The sequence below is a fragment of the Colletotrichum orchidophilum genome, assembly GCF_001831195.1.
Source record: "Colletotrichum orchidophilum strain IMI 309357 chromosome Unknown Scaffold_164.1, whole genome shotgun sequence".
NCBI classification, from domain to species: Eukaryota; Fungi; Ascomycota; class Sordariomycetes; order Glomerellales; family Glomerellaceae; genus Colletotrichum; species Colletotrichum orchidophilum.
Window position 1 is genome coordinate 1 of NW_019173120.1, and position 18,621 is coordinate 18,621.

Sequence of the window (18,621 nt, forward strand, 5' to 3'; positions counted from 1 at the left end):
GGGGGGGGGAAGAATCACACATTTACCGTAAAACGTGTTTTCCGACGAGAATCCCTTCACCCCCTTGTAAGGCTCGCCTATCCCTGCAGTGATTGTAGCCTGTGGCTCAACCAGACCAGCTTTGCTTTCGCTCCTGTGGAGCAACTCTTATTACCAAGTGAACGCCACCTGGTCATATGGCGATCTAGTTGGCGCGCTTGGTGCTGAGGAAGACTGCGTGAGACCTTGCTTCTGCGTTGCCAGACATTTCATGCGAAGGGGCCGATGAGCTGATTTTGCACTTCGCAAAGAAACGTCTCAAAGAGACAGTGATGGGTTTCCTGACTATACTAAGTGACGTCCGTTACTTCACCTTGCCATTTTATATCATGTAGCTGTCTCTCCTACCCATCCCACTTAGATCCCATTCTTCCACCCTGTTTGATAGCGTCTTGAAATGAGAGGGAACGGAATGGGTTCCAGACGCAACCTCATTGTTCAGTCGCCATCACGTTGGGAACACTAGAAACGCGGCCAGTATGTTGCAGGACTTGTTGTCCGAGTCTATTCAGAGTGGTGAATCTATTCTGCCTCATCCTCCCTCCAGGAAACATACTCCATGAAGCGGCTGATGGCGGGCAAGAAGGCCTGCGCCTGGCGGAACTCGCCCAGCTTGACCCGCATCTGGTCCCACGCCATCAACACAGCCTGATCGACACCGCTATCCGTCTTCCGCTGCTCCACGAGCGGCAGCTTGGCGTACCGCTGCGAAAAGTGCGTGAGCAGGACGCGGCGCGCACCCATCTTGTGCGCCACCTTGAGGGCCTCGCCCAAGGTGCTGTGCTTCTTGGCCAGCGCGTCGCCAACCTTGTCATTGTCAAAGGTGCTCTCGTGGATCAGCAGCGTGGCGCCCTTGCCGGCCTCGATGAGCTTATCGCTGGGCCGGCAGTCGCCCGAGTAGGCGATCTTGAGACCCGACGGCCAAGTCAGGACGCCGGCGTAGGCGTCCTTGCAATGGTTCACCGGCACCAGCTGGACAGAGGCGAGGCGCGTGGGGCAGTCGGCGGGGAGGCGTCCTTCATGGTGGGGGAAGACGTGGCCCTTCCTGATAAGTTTCACGCGTCCAAAAGCGATTTGTTCGATGCGGCTGTACTCCATCAAGAAGTATTGCATGGCACCCGGGCCCACGATGCCCAGTTGAGGCTGAGGCATGAGGTCGGCGGTGGCTTCGTGCCAAGCACGCAGGAACCGTGCGGTTCCGAGATGGTGGTCTGCATGCATGTGGCTGATGAAGATGCAACGGGTATCTTGAAGGATTTTGTTTGTTTCCTCCGCCCCAAATGTCCGTAGAAGCTGACCGAGAGTATTCTCGCCGCAGTCGAAAAGGTAGTTGCCGTATTGGGGTACCCGGACCAGGGTTGCAGAGACGTTGCGATACTTGGATGGCACAGCAGATCCGGTACCGAGAGGGATAATTTCTGTGTCTCGATTAGGGATATCCTGCTCTGCTTCTTCAATCTCTTTGAGGAAGGCAGGCTCTTTAACCTTTTCCGTGGCCTCGCCGACAAGTCTCATGACGTCTTTGTTCAGCTCGTTGCCCTTGAACTCATAGATCGGGGGAACAATTTCATCCCTGACGAGCTCGTATGCAGGTGATAGCTTGGCCTTCATGCCGACACGACCAGCCTCCACGTTGGGCCCGATATACGAAAGGTCCCGGATTGTGTTGTCAAAGTCAAGTTGTGGGAAGCGGTCAGGGTCGATGCGGCGGAGGTTGCTATGGAGGCCGGCGTAGGATTCCAACGCCAGCATGTTCGGGCTGGTGTCTGTAGACATGACAATGTGCTTGACATCTGGCCGTTCCTTCATGAACTTCTGGATCCGCGGGTCGTCGATAACAGTCGGGCCCAGGATCCAGTGGAAAATGGGTATACCATCCATCAACTTCGCATTCTGCCACTCCGACCTGCCAAGGAACGAGTCAATGTAGGAGGCGTCTGCGATATCGATGACTGTAAAGCCCTGAGGCTTGATCGGCGCCTCGAGGACCATCTCGGGTGTCACGATATTCCCATCCTTGCCTTGTACAGACACTCCTTCGGTGAGTTTCTTGTTGTCAGTGGGCTTGACGCCCAGCTCCCTCGCAGCAACCGGATTGAACTTGCCTCTCCGGCCCTTATTCTTGACGACATAGCAGACGGCGGTGTCTGAGAGCGAGGCGTTGGGCAATTTTTCAACCGTAGCCGCTGGCCAAGGGTACCGCACAAGGACGGTTATGTCAGGTACAGGTTCGTCGCCGCCCGGCATGGGGCCTTCGTACTTTTTGATGTTCCCATCCTCTCTAATAAAGATAGTAGCAGGGAGCTTGACTTCGGAAAGCTTCGTCTCGAAGAGCTTGTCCATGGTCCAGTCCGAGTTGAACATGCTCTCGACAATACCCTTGATCGCTTCTTGATCAATGACCGCCTGCTCCTCGGCCGGGACAGTCCTTTTGCTTGCCGGGTTCGACAGGACTTCATCTTCGGCCCTCATGACCTCATGGCTTCTCTTGCGGGACTTGGCGACAATGTCGGATGAAATGGGGGCCTTCCACACTTGAATGAGTTCGTCCTGCCAGTCAGGAGTGGTAGCGTCGGGGTCGGCAATTCTCGGATCCTTGTACAGCTCGACGGCGCGAATTGGAAGTCCCTTCCTGAAGACAAACCCTCTCGCTGTTGCGACGGAGTATGCGAGGTTCTTGGCACCGTGAATCTCAATTCGCTCGGGGCCCTTGGGCGCGATCAGTTTCTTTCCTGTGCCCCTCCGCGCCTGATTCCTTTCATGCACTTCTCTCCGGCTACCGTCGAGAACATCGGCAACGGTAAGCATCATGCCAATCATGCCGCCAGTGTTTTTCTGCACAGTCGAACCCGATATGAACATGATCTCCAGCTTGCCCATGCTCACTTTGCGTTGGCTCAAAGCTCGCTGTGTTCCCTCTGCAATATTGCCAAAGAGGTAGCGTCGCTGGTCGAAGTGCAGCACCAGGGAGGTCCCTGTGTCCGCCGTCGGCGTCGCCGCGATTTGAACGTAGTTTGTCATGGCGGCGCGTAGAGCGTCTTTTGCTCCAGCTGGAGGTAACTTTGTGTATCCGATCTGTTCCGTCAACGGCCCTTGAATCAGGTCTGCGCAGGCAATCCAAGAGTCTGGGATTTTCGCCGAGACCTTGTTCCAGTTGGCAGGTATGAGGAATACCCGCTTGCCGGGGAACGACGTTGGATCACCACGGATGACGTTCCTACTGGCAAGACCACCTGGTGCTCTCCGTCCTACGACCGAGGCCAAGTATTCGGCCGTGGGCAGTGGGCGTGTGCCGCGAACGTTTGTATTCAGAGAGTATGTTTGGCGAAATGGATTGGCTTCTCGTTGCGAACGTCTGGCGCTCGGTATATTTTTGATATTGGAAGGAGAGGAGCGAAAAAAACCGACGCCCTTGGTGAACGGTCGACGCTTGGCTCCGTTCTTGTCGTTGATGAATTCGAATTCTTTCGTTTCGGACTTTGCCTTGGAACTTGGCTGTGGCCTTGGTTGTGACCTTGGTTGGGTATGGAGCTTCGACTCGAATTTTGCCTCAAACTCCGCGGCAGAGAGAGGTGAAGGCTTGGATTTATCGTGGTAGCAAAGCCGTGAAGAGACGGTTGGGAAGGCTCTGGCTCCTTTCCAGGGAAGCGAGGTGTTGGGAAAACGATTCAATGTTTGCGCCACATGCCTTTGGATATACGGGCGGTACATGGGGTAGAAGGAGGGTGGGGAGCGCAAAGGCTCACAAAAGGGAAGACCAAAAAATTAATGGTGGATATCAACACATTGGAGAAGGGTAGCGTGCAGCTGCAAAAATGACCGACTTGACTGGCTGGAACTGTGACTGTTGCGGCGACGGGGAGTGACTGCAGTCGGCCAGAAAACTTTCCGCAGAAAGGGACCCTTTGGCGCCGATAACGTCTTATCAGCTACACGTGATGGCCACCTTGCCTTTTACCTTAGTCAGACTACCTAAACCCACATAGTTTGGAGGATTACATAACGCGACGTGTATGGGGAACCAGTTTCCTCGACCAGCATATCCGTAGGTAGACTGCCAATGCCATTTATCCATCTAATTAACCTAAGCTCCGAAACCTGGAGTCCGTTTACAATGCCAACCATGAGATGGCTCACGTCAATTCATATCTGCCTTGGTCGCTGGGAAATCAAAAATTAACCAATGGCTTTCTTCCATCACAGGAGCCCTTGAACGCCAATCTCAACGCCAACCTCCTTGCCAACCTGCCGTTTTCACCAACAGAAGACCGCATTTTTGTCCATTGACCTTTCCAAACACCACATTGCAATCTCATTTCATAGGCCGCAAGGATGAGTATTTCTGATATTGCTGATTCCGCCCGAGGACAACCGCCACCGCCTCCTCAGCAGACTTTTGTCGGAATCCCGCTGTGACGCTATTGTTCAGCCGAGGGCGCGCCTGGATCGTCGACATGGTGACCACCTGCGCCGCCGTCCGGGGCAGTCATAAGGCCTGATGGGTCTGCTGCCACCCGAGACCTCGTGCTGACGATGTCGATGAAGCACCGCTGCTAAGCTTCGCGGCGGCCGTGTGGGTCGTCGATCGGCCGCTGGCGGGGCCGAGTGGCTGCTGCATGTACCCCAGCTCGGCCTGCTCGGCCGTGGTGGAGAGAGCACTGCTCCGCTGCGGAAACTGGCTGCGGACCGTAGCGGCGCCGGGGAGGGTTGCGACGCCTCCGAGGAGGAGGAGGGCTGAGGACGAGGAGCGAATGGCGCTCATGATGGATGACTAGAAGACTGGATCTCGTGTTTATATTTGTGATGAAGGGGCGGTCCCTCAAGTGAAAGGCGCTTTTTAGGATTTTGGCTGTTGTGCCTGATTTAGGGCGTCCCACCGAGATATATATACATATAACACGTTCTGACCTACTCTGCACGCACGCTCGGATTGTTGAGATCGCACATACCTACGCCCACGCAAAAGCAAAGCAGAGTAGCGTTCCTGCAAAGGGTGGCCAACACCCGGAAGCATTCCATCGGCCGCCGCGGTGAGTCCTTGCATGCGAAACAGAGCCAATGCCCGCTGCGGAGGAAGTCCGCCATGCCACGCGCCGTGTGGGTGGGAATGGCGGGGGGACGAGGTACACACACACACGACACATCAGGGAACATACACGGTGAGTGAGTGAAAAGGGGATCAAAATGCCCGAGGTGGCTTTCCCGTCCCCCCACGGAGCTTCTCCTAATGTTGATCAGCACAAACCCCGCCGTCTGGGCAGGAATCTTTTCTGTCTCTTGCTTCTCGCCTCTCAACGCGAATCCCGAGTACTCAACTGGAGGAACCCGTGGGTTTTCAAGCCCCATGTCTCTGAAAAGGGATGTGTGGGATGTCTGTCGCGTGTCCCCTCGCTTGGGATCTGTCGCCAGCTTCCCCGCGCTCAGCCGTTGAGACACTTCATCTCATCGGAGAAGAGATGTGCTGCCGCCAGCCCTCAACAACACTAAAAAGGAACATGGGCGCCCGAGCGATAAGAAAGAGAGATAACCCACAGCGTTGGTTAGTGGCCAGGGTTCGAAGGTCTTAAATGTTCCAAACTCAGAATCAGGTGCTTCGGATTCTTCAAGGTCAAGAGTGATTGCTAATCTACCCAAACACACCAAAATACAAGAAGATCAGTATTCAGCATTCTCAACCCTCTAGACATTACACCATGTCTTAGGTACTTCACAGAGTGCTTACAACAGTACATACCTTAGATAAATATGTGCGTGTGCTTGACTGTTCCATTGACACCTAGCTGACAGAGAAGCTTATCTTGATAAGTCTATCTTATCAACCACTTGGAGCTGGCAGTCGACACACGGTTCAAGGCCAAAGCCTCTCTCTCCACGTGCAAGAACCCGACCGGAGGAGTGCCTTTGACTTTTGCCCCTCTCCGCCTGCCCCCCTTGGAAGATATTACCAATCACCAATTTGTCAATCGCCAAATTGCTGTACCTTGTTCCCGACTGGCGTCATTCTTGGGAACAAGAGCCGAAGCCAGCCATGTCGATTCTTTCCAAATATCATCAGCCAGTCAAAAACGTCCTGGGTGATGCATTATGCGACGACCCCAACTGCCCCAAGTCAATTGCATCATGGACAAGGACCACCCCTCGAGCCCTGCGCGTTACCCCCTCCAAAACTGCCCCTCCGAAAGAGGAAAAAATAAAAAGATATACCTAGCTAATCGGCATGGGCGTGGATTTGGAGGTGAATTTGGGTGAACCTCCACCTTCCCCCCTCCACCCTGTCTTTGGCATCTACCTACTCCACCATCCGAGAGGAGGAGACCGACGCAGGGTCGCGTCGGGGGTCGGGTGTGTGTGCCTTACGGCAAGGTCAAGTAAGCTAAGGTACCTAAGCAAGGTAACATCCGTAAGCAACATGCCGCAATTTTTGAGCGAGTACAATAAGGTAGGATCGGAAGAGACCCCAAAGCTTCTAATTCCCCCCTTCCCCGCCTCCCCCCTCCACGCCCGGTTCCGTATCCGTAATCCCGCGATATAAAGCTGCGCGACGACCGGCGCGCTCTCCTACCCAGAACAATGCCCTCACGCACCGCCGCCCTCCGTTTCGCGCCCACGATCCCCTTCCGCAGCCTCGCCAGACCATTCTCATCGCCCTCACCGATAACCTCCATCCTCCCCTCCTCCTCCTCCACCACCATCACAAGCTCAAGCTCGAAAAGAACCCTCACAATGACCTCCCAAAACAACTCCAAATTCGCCGGCGGCACCCAAGCAACCCATAACCCCCACCCAGACTTCAAATCCGTAGAATCAACCCGCCCGCCGTTTGACGCCGCCGCCAAAATCCGCTTCACAAAAACAATCGACCCCGACTGGCACTTTGGCTCCGGCGCAAACCACCTCGGCCGCACCGGCGCCGGCACCTCCGTCCCGCACGTCGCCATCGATCCCCACGAGGCAGGCCGCCCAGCAGGCTTCAACTACAAACTCCTCATCTCCGCCATCACCCCCCGCCCCGTCGCCTTCCTCTCCACCCGCTCCCCCGACGGCACCGTCACGAACCTCGCGCCCTTCAGCTACTTCAACCTGGTCAACCACGATCCCCCCATGTTCGTCGTCGGCTTCGCCGCCTCGGTCCAAAAGCCCAAAGACTCCCTCAAGTGCCTCCTCGAAAGCAAAGAGTGCGTCATCAACATCATCTCCGAGGGCTTCCTCGAGGCCGCAAACGCCACTGCCGTCAACGCGCCCTACGGCAAGTCCGAATGGGACGTCAGCGGCCTCACGCCCGTCTACGACTGCAAGCACGTGCAGGCCGCGCGCGTCAAGGAGGCCGTCTTCAGCATCGAGGGGAAGCTGGATTCGTTCAAGGAGTGGGAGTCGCGCGCTACGCCGGGGAAGACGAGCAGTGTTACCGTGTTTATCGAGGGCGTCAACTTTTGGGTGCGGGAGGATGCCATCAATGAGCAGAAGAATATCGTTGATTCTACTGTAAGTTATCCATCATCGTCTGGCCCTTCCTCTGCTTCTTGTTCTTCTCCTTCCCGCAACCCTACGTTATACGGAAATCCGATTCTAACTCGACACTCGCTAGGTACTTCGCCCGGTCAGCAGGTTGGGAGGCATTACGTACGGCCGCACTACCGAGGTCTTGGAGATCCCTAGAGCAGATTGGGATTCCAACATTGGTGGCGAGGAGGGCTACGAGAAGCTTAAGAAGAACGAGCAATAGAGGTTCCTGACGGACTTCGTTTCAAACACCGACACGCACGCGTATTCATCGAGATAGAGGTGGACTGGAATGGAAGTCCACAAAATCCAAATGCGGATGCGCCACCTCAGATGAAATAATAGATATTAGGTGGCAGTTAAAGCAGACGCGGTGGCCCGTTGTCAAACAGGGCCTCCGATGGATATATAGAACGCGACAAAAAAGTGCACGCAAATACACAGTACATACCCCTGCCTCCACCTGTGTCCCAACCCCCATTCAAACTCCGAGATATCCCATTGCACCTATCCTCATCGTGAGAGCCTCATGCAATTCATATCTTCATGGAATCGGCATCCGAATCATCCAGTGTCCAAACGCCAGCCAAAGGAGTTTCAAAGGTAGAGACTCTGTCCCGCATGGGAGACGATAAACTCGCAACCCAGCTGTGCATCCTCTTCATGTGCCTGCAGCTCCTGCAAAATCAGTTTCCCTTGGTCCCTGCCATCCATGCGATCCTTAACGTGGATGATGACAACTTTGACGCCCTTCAGAGGTGGGCCCTTGGAGTGCCCATCCTCCGCCTCGCTCCACCCCTCAGCCTCTCGAAGAGAAAGTTCCTGCGTTGGAGTAGTCAAGTGCGGGCTCTCTACCGATGTAGCCGCGGGTGGGAGTGGTGGTACGTGGCCAATGTCAGCAGACACGGCACGCTTGGCTACCGACTTGGGGCTGATTGGAGACTCGTCGCCGCCCACCGCAAGGCGCGAAAAGGCGCCGCCCGTCCGTCGCCGTGGTATTGTGTCGGGTTCTGCCACGCGCTTCCGCTTCCGGGAGGCATGAGCGTCTCCTCGCGCCTCCTCAACCATCTGAGCTAGTGCATGCATCTCTTCCAACACGTAGCGGGGCTTCAGGTGACCGAATAAGCGGTCGTCAGAGTGTGAGTCGTCGTACGAGCACTCGATGAAGATGGCTGCGAGTTGGCCCGCGACAATCTTCGGTGCAGCTTCTTCCCAAATTTGTAGATTGCGAGGGGAGAGTGACATGGAATCCGGCTCGACATCTCCAAATATCAGTATCTCCAGGTTAGTAGCCATGTCGAGGATGAAGTAGGCTGATGAGTCGTAAACGCATACACTGGCCTGCGGCTCCGGGGCAACCGAAGGGGCTCGAGGGATATGCGCCGCACTTGAGGCCATGCCGTATGGCAAAAGGCGCGGGGATGCCATAGAGGCGGCATCAACAGACGGATATCGGAGCGGTGTCGCCGTGGAGGACGTCGAACCACGGTGAGGATGTCGCTCGATGCAGTGGCCATGTGAAACAGAATATGCCTTGATGGCGAGGCGATCCGCGACCTCTAGATACCCCTTGGATTCACCATCGCCAATGGCTGGTGACCCGCCTTCGACGAGCCGAGTGTAAGTGACCAAGCCCGCGCCATTATTCTCATCAGATAAGTTGGGCCAAATGACATTGTTAAAGATGTGAGTTTTGAGGGCGTTTATCGTAGAGGGTAAGGCGGCAAGGCGCTTGGGTCGTGTGAGGCCTGCTGTGTTGACGACGAAGCCAGAGATGTGATCCAGATGGGGATGAGTAATCACATAAGTGTCGATGAGAGAGCGAGTAATATAAGAGGCGATAGATGATGGGTACACTGCGCCGGAGGTGAGTTCCAAACCGCTGTTTGGTGTAAGCTGCAGGCCAGCAAATGGCCCGGATGCGAGGATGTGGGGAAGGGGATGGTCGGTGCCGAGACCTAGAGGTGCTGTCCTTTCGAGAATGCGTGTAATGGCAGAGAGGTGAACACCGGCATCTACGGCGATGATGGAGCCTTTCGTCCATCCCGAGGCTACTGAGCGGACCAGAAGAGCGGTTGTGTTGGATTCCTGGGGACCGCCGCCGGCGCCCTGGAAAGTGGGTTAGCGGGGATGCGAGGACGGGGCACGTTATGAGGGGGTCCCAGGCCAAGAAGCTGCAGGCCACTCTCCATCACATTGAAGAGTGTCTTTCCAAGGTCGAGAGCACATCCAAATTGATGAAGAAGAACTGCCAAATCTCCCTCACCCAAGGCTGCTGCACTTGCAAAAGCTTCCAAGAGGGGGTGAGGCGCCTGCAGCATGGATTTCCGGTTCGGTGCGGCTGGCGCATCCTAAAAAGTTGACTGCATGAACGACAGGAGAATGCGCCGCTCGGCTGGGTCGGGATGATCTCGTGGGGGACTTTTCCTCCCTTCAGAAGAGACACTCGCGACGTCGGCACTCAACATGCCTCGGCGCTATGAAAGGGGACGCGCACGAGTTGCGACGTTGAAGTTGGCCGGGAAGTCAAGCAAGAGAGACATGAGAAGACATGAGATATGAGAGCGAAACATACCAAGACAATGACTTGCAAGGCCGGCCGATGGGAATTCTCCGACTTCTCTCCATTTGTATCCTCCATGGTGAACTGGGTGTTGATGCGAGACGGAGAAATCAGATGCGGAGAGGGTTGATAGAATTAGAATTCCTCCCAATGCCGAGAGCGCAGCCAATGCCGCCTCTACAAAAGCACCGACGCACCGAGACGGGATGCCACGATGAGGTAATGGAACCGACGAGTACGGTAGACAAGACGGAACGGCACAGCAGGTGGAATTGGCATGCGACACCACGACGGTGGTCGTACTGGGCGGGCTTATGGGATTGATGGTTGGTATGCAGGGGCTGACAGATCTGGAATCTGCAATCTGAGTGAGATCGCCGGTGAGCGCGGGGTGAAGGTGTCGCCGGTGAGTGGTTCGGGATATTTCGTGGGTACCCAGGTCGGCAATAAAAGGCGACTGGTGTGGCAGATGCGTGGAAGGCACAATGACGGGCGTAAGGTTGCCGGGAGAGGGAAGTATGTAAGAGATTTGAAGGAGAATCGAGCTAGACGATGGACAGGAGAAAGACACAGTTTTGCGATCTTGATGGAGGTAGTCGGAACGAAACAGGGCTGGGGCTTGGAGGGGGGGGGGGGGGGGGGGGGGGGGGGGGGAGGGAGGGGGGGTGGGGGTGGGGGGGGGGAGGGGGGTAGAAAAGAGGGGGGGGGGGGGGTTAGGGGGGGGGGTGGGGGGAACAAACCTGTTTTTGTTTTTTTTTTTTTTTTTTTTTTTTTTGGATATTGTCTTTCTTCGGCAGTCTCTCCTCACAGCAAACCAGTGAGGAAAAGAGAGAGAGAGAGAGAGAGAGGGAAGAAAAAAAGGGACGTGGATGGATCTCGAGATGAGATGGACGGCTTGTCCGAAGGCCGACGTCGTTGCTCCCGGTATAGGTGGGTTTGACTGGTGCCCCAGACGGCGGTGCTTCTGTGCAGTGTACGGTATTAATTGGAGAGTGGAGAGCTCAAGCTGGTCGGGTCGTGGTTGGTGGTGGGTGGTGGTGGGTGGTGGTGGGTGCGGGAGGCAGCAGTGGTGCTCAATCAACTCCGAAGGGCAGGGTTTTGAATGGCTTTGTTGCTTGAATGCTTGTTCAGCATCGAGGCTCGTTGCTTTGACGCGGCGGAAAGGCAAGCCAACGCGGGAGCAGTGCAGGAGCAGTGCAGGAGCAGGTGCAGGTGCAGGTGCAGCTGCGAATGCGATGCGATATGGGTGAGTGGGTGAGCGAGCATAAGCGACCCCGGTCGGGTGTAGCTCCAGTGCAGTGACAATGAGGAACGCGGATGGGTGAACTTTGAAGGGGGGATTGGGGGGGGGGCGGGGGGTGTCGGTCGGGGTGTCGTTGTGGGATGGAGCCGACCCGACGGCAACTAATTAATAGGTACCTGACTGCTGGGCCAGAATGTGCTGCGTGATGGCTGCGCGTTGTCGGGATGAGCGGCAAGTGATACCACAAACACCACCGCAACACTGAGAATTCGCAAGGGCCGACCTCAGACCTGGTGACTAATGATAGGTAGGGCACCTCCTGCCTCCTGCTCCTGAGGTGCGTCGTGCAAGTCAACCTGGTGCGGTGGTGAGCCTCTGAGGAACCTTAAGGTACCTTACTGCTTAAGGTACTGCCCACCTGCAATAAAGTATGGTCGGATAGGTAGGTGCTCACTACCTAAGGTTGGCTCGTGCACTCCGATCTGCGCGTGGTCCTTCCTCCTTCCTCCTAATTCCTTCCTCTTACGGATATTGTCTGTTTCCTCTCCCTCAAGGTAGGTACCGTATCCAAGGAACCCAAGGCAACGGCTAGGGAGGAGGAAAGCACGTTGACACTCCAACCTTCCGGCTGTGACTTCCCGAAAGATATAGGATCGGATGGTGGACTACCTTAAGGTGGTTACCCAAGGTAGGCGGTACTTTATCTTGGAGCTTCCAGTCGTCTTCAGCTCCAGATCTTCAGGCAGTGCGTCCCTTTTTCCCTTTTTCCCTTTTTCCCTTTAGTGCTTTCCTTTCTCAGTCGGCAAGGCGCCTCCTAATCCAGGAAACCAAGCGTTACAACTCGTCGCGCAACGTGGCAGGCTTCTTCCTCGCAAACTCACAACTCTGCGCAATGTGCTGTCTTCTTCTTTAGGTGTCGTCGCATCAATTCTCGCTGCTCGTTCTCCAAAGCTTCAAATCCAATCTTGGTCGTCGGCTGGACATCTGCCTCCGTCTCTCGTCACCATAAACTCAATTGCAGTCAAGATGCTCCCCTGCCAGTCTTCAGTCAATGCTGCCAAGCCCTGTTTCGGCTTTGGCTGTTGTCGCCCAGGCTCTTCCAGGACGCCGTAAAGATGCCGTGGATATTCACCCGATGCCCGTCACAGCTAAGCTTCAGCCCAGTGTTCCAGCTCTGTGCCGTCTGATGTCCGATCGCCGACCACTCGCGGGGATGAGCGGGCTTCGATGCCGCACCAAGACAATCCCAAGTTGCCCTCAATCTCCGTGATGGGATGAAGCGTATCAGACACTAACACCCCCTTCCCAACGGGAGAGGCGCTCTGGTAATACGACCTGTACGTTTTCGGGAATCCAATGCGATGAGTCGTGATTGGCTTGGCCTTTTGTCGCAAACTGCCAAGACAGAGAACAAAAATGGAATAATGGAAGAAGGTGAGGAAACAAGGAACAAGGCAGTCGAGATTTACTTTGGTCGATATTTGAGTCAAAACTGCCTCATGGAGGCGTTGATGACACCCATGTCGAGTCTCCTTACACAAGGATGGACAGACTACCGGGTACCTTAGTGATGGCTACGACTGCAACTGTGACTTCGAGCACGGCGCACCCGTATTTGTACTTCCCATGAGCTACTATGTAGATACCCTCATGTCGTCTCGTCCCCCAACCTTGACTGACACAACACCAACCACAGCTCTTTCAGCCCTTTAGCTTCGTTTTTTCCGCCCACGCCAACGCGCGCGCACGCATAGCACGCACACAGCTCTGTGTCCGCCTCATTCCCTCCCTGCCCTGCGTGATTGACTTACACACAGAGGAGCAAAAGGTCCATCGACCGTTCAATAGGAAGCGAACCAGCGGCTCTGTTGAGAGGACGCTGCTCCATACCATCTTACTTGCGCCGTGCCATCCTGCATCGTCGCACCTCCTTTCAGGACTAGCGCCCCTACTTCCCTCGGCCTCGCCGCGCTTTCGTAATTATGCCAATGTTTCCTACCGGCAACAGCTACGGCTCATTTGCACCAACACCGCGGCCCGCTTTCACCTTGGCCGACCTGCCTTCCTTTCAGGTCTGTCTCTCTGTTCGGCTTCTGCCCGCCTGCTTTTTGCGGACCGCGGTGTTGCCAACTCGTTGCCCAAGTCCCCGTCGCCCAAATGTGTGCTCACCCATGCTACCCCGTCACCGCTTCCGGCCATCCCTCCATTCCGCTTCTCTTAATCGAAACTCTCTTATGTTAGGGCCACGCAACTAGACCATGGCTCTTGATCCAAAATCTCATCCGCCCCCCTCCGCGCCCACTTTCTGGCGCCCTCAAACAGCAGTTGCCCGAGCCTCTCCATATCTCTAGGGTCGATTTGAGCTCCGTTAGCGCGGGCTCTAGGCCCGAAGCCTGCCGCCCAACCGTTTGGAACCGGCACATGGCGGCCGCGTCGGCCCTAGCTCTAGGACCCTTGGCATGAGCGTGGATTGTGAGTCAGGGATCACGCTTGTCGCTCAAGAAATGCACTCAAGTCTTGGTTGTAGATCTCTTATTAATCATATTGATACTAGGAAGTTTGTATCTGGTTCTTCAAGGCCTCAGGCCAGGATGGTATTCCTCTTCTCCTCAGTCCTCCCCTCCTCCTTGGTGCCTCCTTGTTTAATATGGGTATCAATCCTGAGTATGCTAATCATAGTCGCGTGAATAAAGCTCCTTGCGCCGGTCCTCTACGCTCAAGCACGGGGGGGGACAAAAAAAACCCCTAAGGTGGCCGCGAATCACAAAAATATCAAGAGCGCGTGATTCTTCATCAATGACAATGGCATCAACGTCTCTCAACAGACGAATAAAACGAGTCTTTGAAACGTTTGTTCCCAGTGGCTCTCTGGGCTTGGGAGATACTGTCATCTTCGTCATCCTCGTAATCTTCGCGCTTTCTCTTATCGATACCCGGACGGGCCATGCTCGCCTGGGTTTCGTTGGCGTCTTCATCGTCGCTGTCGACGACATATTGCCCCCTTCTGTTCAACTTTTTTTCGCTCACTTTCGCAACGTACCAGTCGAGGTCCCCCTTGTGCTTGTCAATGGAAATGCCGTTTCTCTTCATTCGCATGTTGTTCCGTACCGGAGTCTCCAACGCCAGGTGCTTGGTCGTCAGCACGTACCACAGCTTGGCTTCTTTGCTGACCTGGCGGTTCTGGACGGGGGCACCCCTCCTCCTGTTGGCCTCTGACGCCTGTTGCCATTCCATGTAGGCGGTCTCCTGGGACGTGCGCCACTCTTCAAACTCCATCACCAGCTCGTCGTGATCACGGGTCATGGCCATGGGGTTACGTGCCTCCTTTACAAAGTGGCGGGTATCGGGCTTCAGACCGAACGCCTCAGCAATCTCGAAGAGATCGAAACAGCGATCCAGACACCAGAGGTGCATGTAGCCCGCGTTGTGGTACGGATCGTGCTGCTTTCCCGACGTATCGGGCCGCTCGTCGAAGCAGACGCGCCAGAAGCCCTTTAAGATGGTGCCCTTGTAGGCTGGGCAGCCTGACCAGCGGCACGCGCGTAGCCTGTCGTCTCCGACTCGCCTCTTGCAGCCGTGGGGGACGTTTTGAATCCAGAGGGTGAGGGGAAGGTTGCGCTGCTTCCGCTCCCTGATGTAGTACAAGATCTGCTCCCGGGTGAAGCGCAGAGTCGGCAGCAGCTCGCCCTCTTTATTATACTGGAACATAGGCTTCGTAGGGTCCATGCCGCCCCAGGGCGCCGGGGCCTCGGGATGGGGGTCGTACCAGTCCGATACGTCTATGTCCTTGGCCTTGGCCGGCTTGGGGATGCGCTGGAGGACCTTTCCATTCACGATCGGCGTTGTGGGGTCTCTGAGGGGAGTTTGAGCGGGAGTTATATACGACGAGGAGGGGACAGGGATGGTGGATTCAAAGATGCCCTGTCTGTTGAGGTTTTTGTAGGGAGTCATGTCTGGCGGCGCGGACGACAGGCTACGGTGGTGGATGAAGTCGGCATCGCGAGGGAGCGACCTGGGCTTGGGGTGCGCTAGTCTCGTCGTTGCGGTAGCGGCGGCGGTGGGAGTGACAGCGGGCACGCTGCGAGGGATAAGCTGTGGAGCGGTCAGAGAAGTGAGTCTGAGGAGGGAGTAAAGGAGATTTACCGAGTCCTCATTGTAGGTCAAAGGGACTTGACCGGCCGAAACGTGTGCCAAGTCGGGGAGGAAGGGGGGGTCGAGCTCGGGCTTGGGGATCACCTGCTGGGGTTGAGGCGGCGGCGGCGGGGCGATGAAGAGGTTGTCGGTCGGTTCCTGTTTGATGTTGCTGAAATCGAAGGCGTCCAGGCCGTCAGAGCTGGGGTTTTCCTGTCTGATGGCGGCAGGGCTGAAAGTGTCGAGACCGTCAAAGGTGGGGGTTTCCTGTTTGATGGCGGCAGAGCTAAAGGTGTCGAGGCCGTCAAAGGTCGTTTCTTTCTTGAAGTTGCCAAAGCCAAAGGCGTCGAGGCTATCAAAGACTTCGCGGGCGTCTCCGACGGCAGAAGACGGGCGGTCACCGCACGGTCGTTGCGGAGCAAACATGTCTCGAAGAGGAGGAGCAAAGGGACGATCGCCACCACTACCGCCACCACTCCCACCCAGCGCCGCCGCCGGATGAGAATTGTGGCCCTGGGCGGGACCACTGGATCCAATATCGTCGAAGGAGGGCCACGGCACGTCCAGCGTGGGGAAGGACCACGAGGTGGGGACACAGTGTGGTTCATTTGGGACCGGAGTCGGGGTCCCGATGGAGGGGAGTTGGAGGGCCTCGGCGATGGGGCCTTCGAGTTCTTTGAACAGGGCCTGGAGGTGTTGATCGTCGGCGAAGGGTGTAGCTTCGTATTTGAACTCTTGCTTGAAATCTTGTTGATGCTCTAGCTTGAATCCTGCTGGTTCTATGCTCGGTAGCGCAAGAGGGAAGCCGTCCATGGTGGTCGGAGGTGGTGTTTCGGGTAGTGTGAGGACGAGGGCGTTGGGGTTTATCGTCGCGCCCTGCGCGGGCTTGGTCTCCTCCTCATCTTCGTGCTTGACAAACACGTCATCGTTGAAGTTCTCGTTACCTCCGAAAAGCGAGCCATCCGAGATCTGGCTGTCAGAGAACTGTGTTGTCATGGTCTGCTCGGTGATGGCCGCTGGGATATGTGCGGTTAAGGTTGTGGGTGAGGGCTCCTCTACTTTTGGGACCGGCCCTTCGATGCAAGCGTCGTCAAAGTTGAAAAACAAGTCGGCGTCAAAGTGAGAGTTATCGACGAAGTTAAAGAGCGTGTCGGGGAGCTGGACCGGGCTGAATGTGTCCGTTATCGGGGTGGACAGGATCATGGCCTGGTGTCTTCCGAGCTGATCTAGAGTCGTCGGCTTCAAGTTTGTGATGCCGTCCGTTCCCTTGCCGCTCAACTTTTCCTACGATATCTTTTAGAAATGGAAATGAAATTGCAAGGGTTTCTCTGTAGTTGAGCCTGAACTTTCTGTAGCTAAAGGTGAGTAGTATATATGGCGCAAAGTGGAAAAGAATCGAATATCTGGATAGTCCAAGGTCGGGGAGAGAGAGGTTACTGGGGAAGGAGGGCGCATAAGATGTTTTATATGCACTAGCCATCCCTTCCCAGTGGCAGAGCCGACTCGAGCTCAATGAAGAAGGACGTGCATAAAGAAGCTTGGTGATTGTCAACGAAGACGCGGGGAGCCGACATTGTTCGACGAGTTTGAAGAGTGTCTGGTGGACAAAGGTTGGTATTGATATTATAGATAGATGGACATAGACAAAGTGTGCGGAATAAACGAAAAAATTGCGAGAACAAGACACTGGCAAAAAGAGACAAGAGGAATCTCTTTTCTTGTTCCTCAACAACGATCTTCCTGGACCTGAGCGAGGGCAGCCTGGCTTTGCGCAATGAAGAGATTCCTGCCTAAATTTTCGTCAGCGATTGAGGCATACTAAAGATGCTGAAGAAAGGTGTGGTTGATGATTTTGATATCAGGAGTAAAATGCTTGTTCCTCGACAGAAAATTCCGAACAGGTCTGTGTAAAATGCTTCTCTCATCATTCTGGTGGGGGTTAAAGATTAGGTTGAAAAAGAAAAAAAAAAAAAACGTTTGACATACCATTTGACTGAGGAGATGGATCATGGGATGGATGATTCACCTGAGATGGTTTGCCAGTCTGGATTAGCAAGGCGTAGTTAGACTGAGAGCCCCTGCCATGGGCCTCTGACAATCTGGACTCGCAAGTTCTCGTTTCACGTGCCCCGTGTCTCGCGTCCCATGTCGAGGAATCAAGACCACTCAACGACGACCTCGGAAAAATCCTCTCTGGTCGCGTCGTTTCGGCCACTGCCGCCACGAGGAAAGAACCCAGGGTCGTGCGACCTCGACGATCCTTGGTTTCGACGGGGCGGTAAACGATGCTCAAAGGCGTCTATGACCTAGCATTCATCATACCATGCTGTCCGGTAAAAAGAAGTGCCAAGGAATAAAGAGCAAATCGGTCCGTTGATGTAGACACTGTCTACCGCCTCCTGTTCCGAGACGGTTGGACTAGGCACGGGCGGGTTTGGCTGAACCCCAAGATGCTCTCCCATACGTGTGAGGCAACCGGCTAGAAGCCGGTGGCGGTAGGGACAATTCTATCCGTACGCCATCTCCGATTCTCAGGTCCTCGCGGAGTCGTCAGCAGGCAGAGAAAGGTGAGTGAAAGACGGGATGGGTGTTGATGAAGTTAAAGAAAGAATGGAAATTTTCTGGTTGATGGCGGTAAAACGTGGGGGACGTTGACCATCAAGGTCGGCGACGAATGAAAGGGCCCCGTAGCCCTGTCATGGGCCGTGCGTTCTTGAAGCCGTTTGGAGGAACGAACCCCTGCTCCTGGTATTTTTGGCCCCATTCCTCTCTGGGAGGGGTATATCAGCTCGATCGGGGCATTTAACCGAGCCAATGATGCAATCCAGATAGTAGCGAATGATTGTGGATCTGCGCTGAGCAAGAGGGGCCATTGGGACCCGACCGGGTAAGGTGTTTGTGTGTTACCAACCCAGCGCGAACAGATGAGAGAGGAGGGAGAAGGAGGAAGAGTAGGCGAGACATTGGCGGGCAGCCAGACTTTGCATCGCTGGAGAATTCCCCTTGTGGGACAAGCTCTGGGGAGTCGGGGCGGTCTAATGTGGTCCCTGGATGCAGCTCGACGGAAATAACTCACCTGGTCTTTGGTGCTCTGGACAGCTCTTCCCATCATCCACTTTTGGCCACTGGCTTAGTCTGGACTCTG

General features: G+C 55.3%; 6 protein-coding genes across 6 annotated transcripts; 1 reads left to right on the forward strand and 5 right to left on the reverse strand.

The window, feature by feature from the left end:
* Positions 1–561: 561 nt before the first annotated feature.
* CORC01_12730 (metallo-beta-lactamase superfamily protein) lies at positions 562–3,750 on the reverse strand (the record flags this gene model as incomplete). Its single annotated transcript, XM_022624348.1, has 1 exon — positions 562–3,750. The coding sequence occupies one exon, from the start codon at positions 3,748–3,750 to the stop codon at positions 562–564; it is 3,189 nt and encodes a 1,062-aa protein (XP_022469114.1).
* A 775-nt stretch (positions 3,751–4,525) lies between these two features.
* CORC01_12731 (uncharacterized protein) lies at positions 4,526–4,801 on the reverse strand (the record flags this gene model as incomplete). Its single annotated transcript, XM_022624349.1, has 1 exon — positions 4,526–4,801. One exon carries the CDS (start codon positions 4,799–4,801, stop codon positions 4,526–4,528), a length of 276 nt encoding a protein of 91 aa, XP_022469115.1.
* A 1,808-nt stretch (positions 4,802–6,609) lies between these two features.
* On the forward strand, positions 6,610–7,762 carry CORC01_12732 (nitrilotriacetate monooxygenase component B; the record flags this gene model as incomplete). Its single annotated transcript, XM_022624350.1, has 2 exons — positions 6,610–7,521; positions 7,625–7,762. The coding sequence occupies 2 exons, from the start codon at positions 6,610–6,612 to the stop codon at positions 7,760–7,762; spliced, it is 1,050 nt and encodes a 349-aa protein (XP_022469116.1).
* Positions 7,763–8,136: 374 nt separating this feature from the next.
* Positions 8,137–10,180, reverse strand: CORC01_12733 (cAMP phosphodiesterase class-II; the record flags this gene model as incomplete). Its single annotated transcript, XM_022624351.1, has 2 exons — positions 8,137–9,648; positions 10,115–10,180. The coding sequence occupies 2 exons, from the start codon at positions 10,178–10,180 to the stop codon at positions 8,137–8,139; spliced, it is 1,578 nt and encodes a 525-aa protein (XP_022469117.1).
* Positions 10,181–13,046: 2,866 nt separating this feature from the next.
* Positions 13,047–13,238, reverse strand: CORC01_12734 (uncharacterized protein; the record flags this gene model as incomplete). Its single annotated transcript, XM_022624352.1, has 1 exon — positions 13,047–13,238. The coding sequence occupies one exon, from the start codon at positions 13,236–13,238 to the stop codon at positions 13,047–13,049; it is 192 nt and encodes a 63-aa protein (XP_022469118.1).
* Positions 13,239–14,153: 915 nt separating this feature from the next.
* On the reverse strand, positions 14,154–16,679 carry CORC01_12735 (uncharacterized protein; the record flags this gene model as incomplete). The annotated part of the gene is made up of 1 exon (XM_022624353.1): positions 14,154–16,679. One exon carries the CDS (start codon positions 16,677–16,679, stop codon positions 14,154–14,156), a length of 2,526 nt encoding a protein of 841 aa, XP_022469119.1.
* Positions 16,680–18,621: the final 1,942 nt, after the last annotated feature.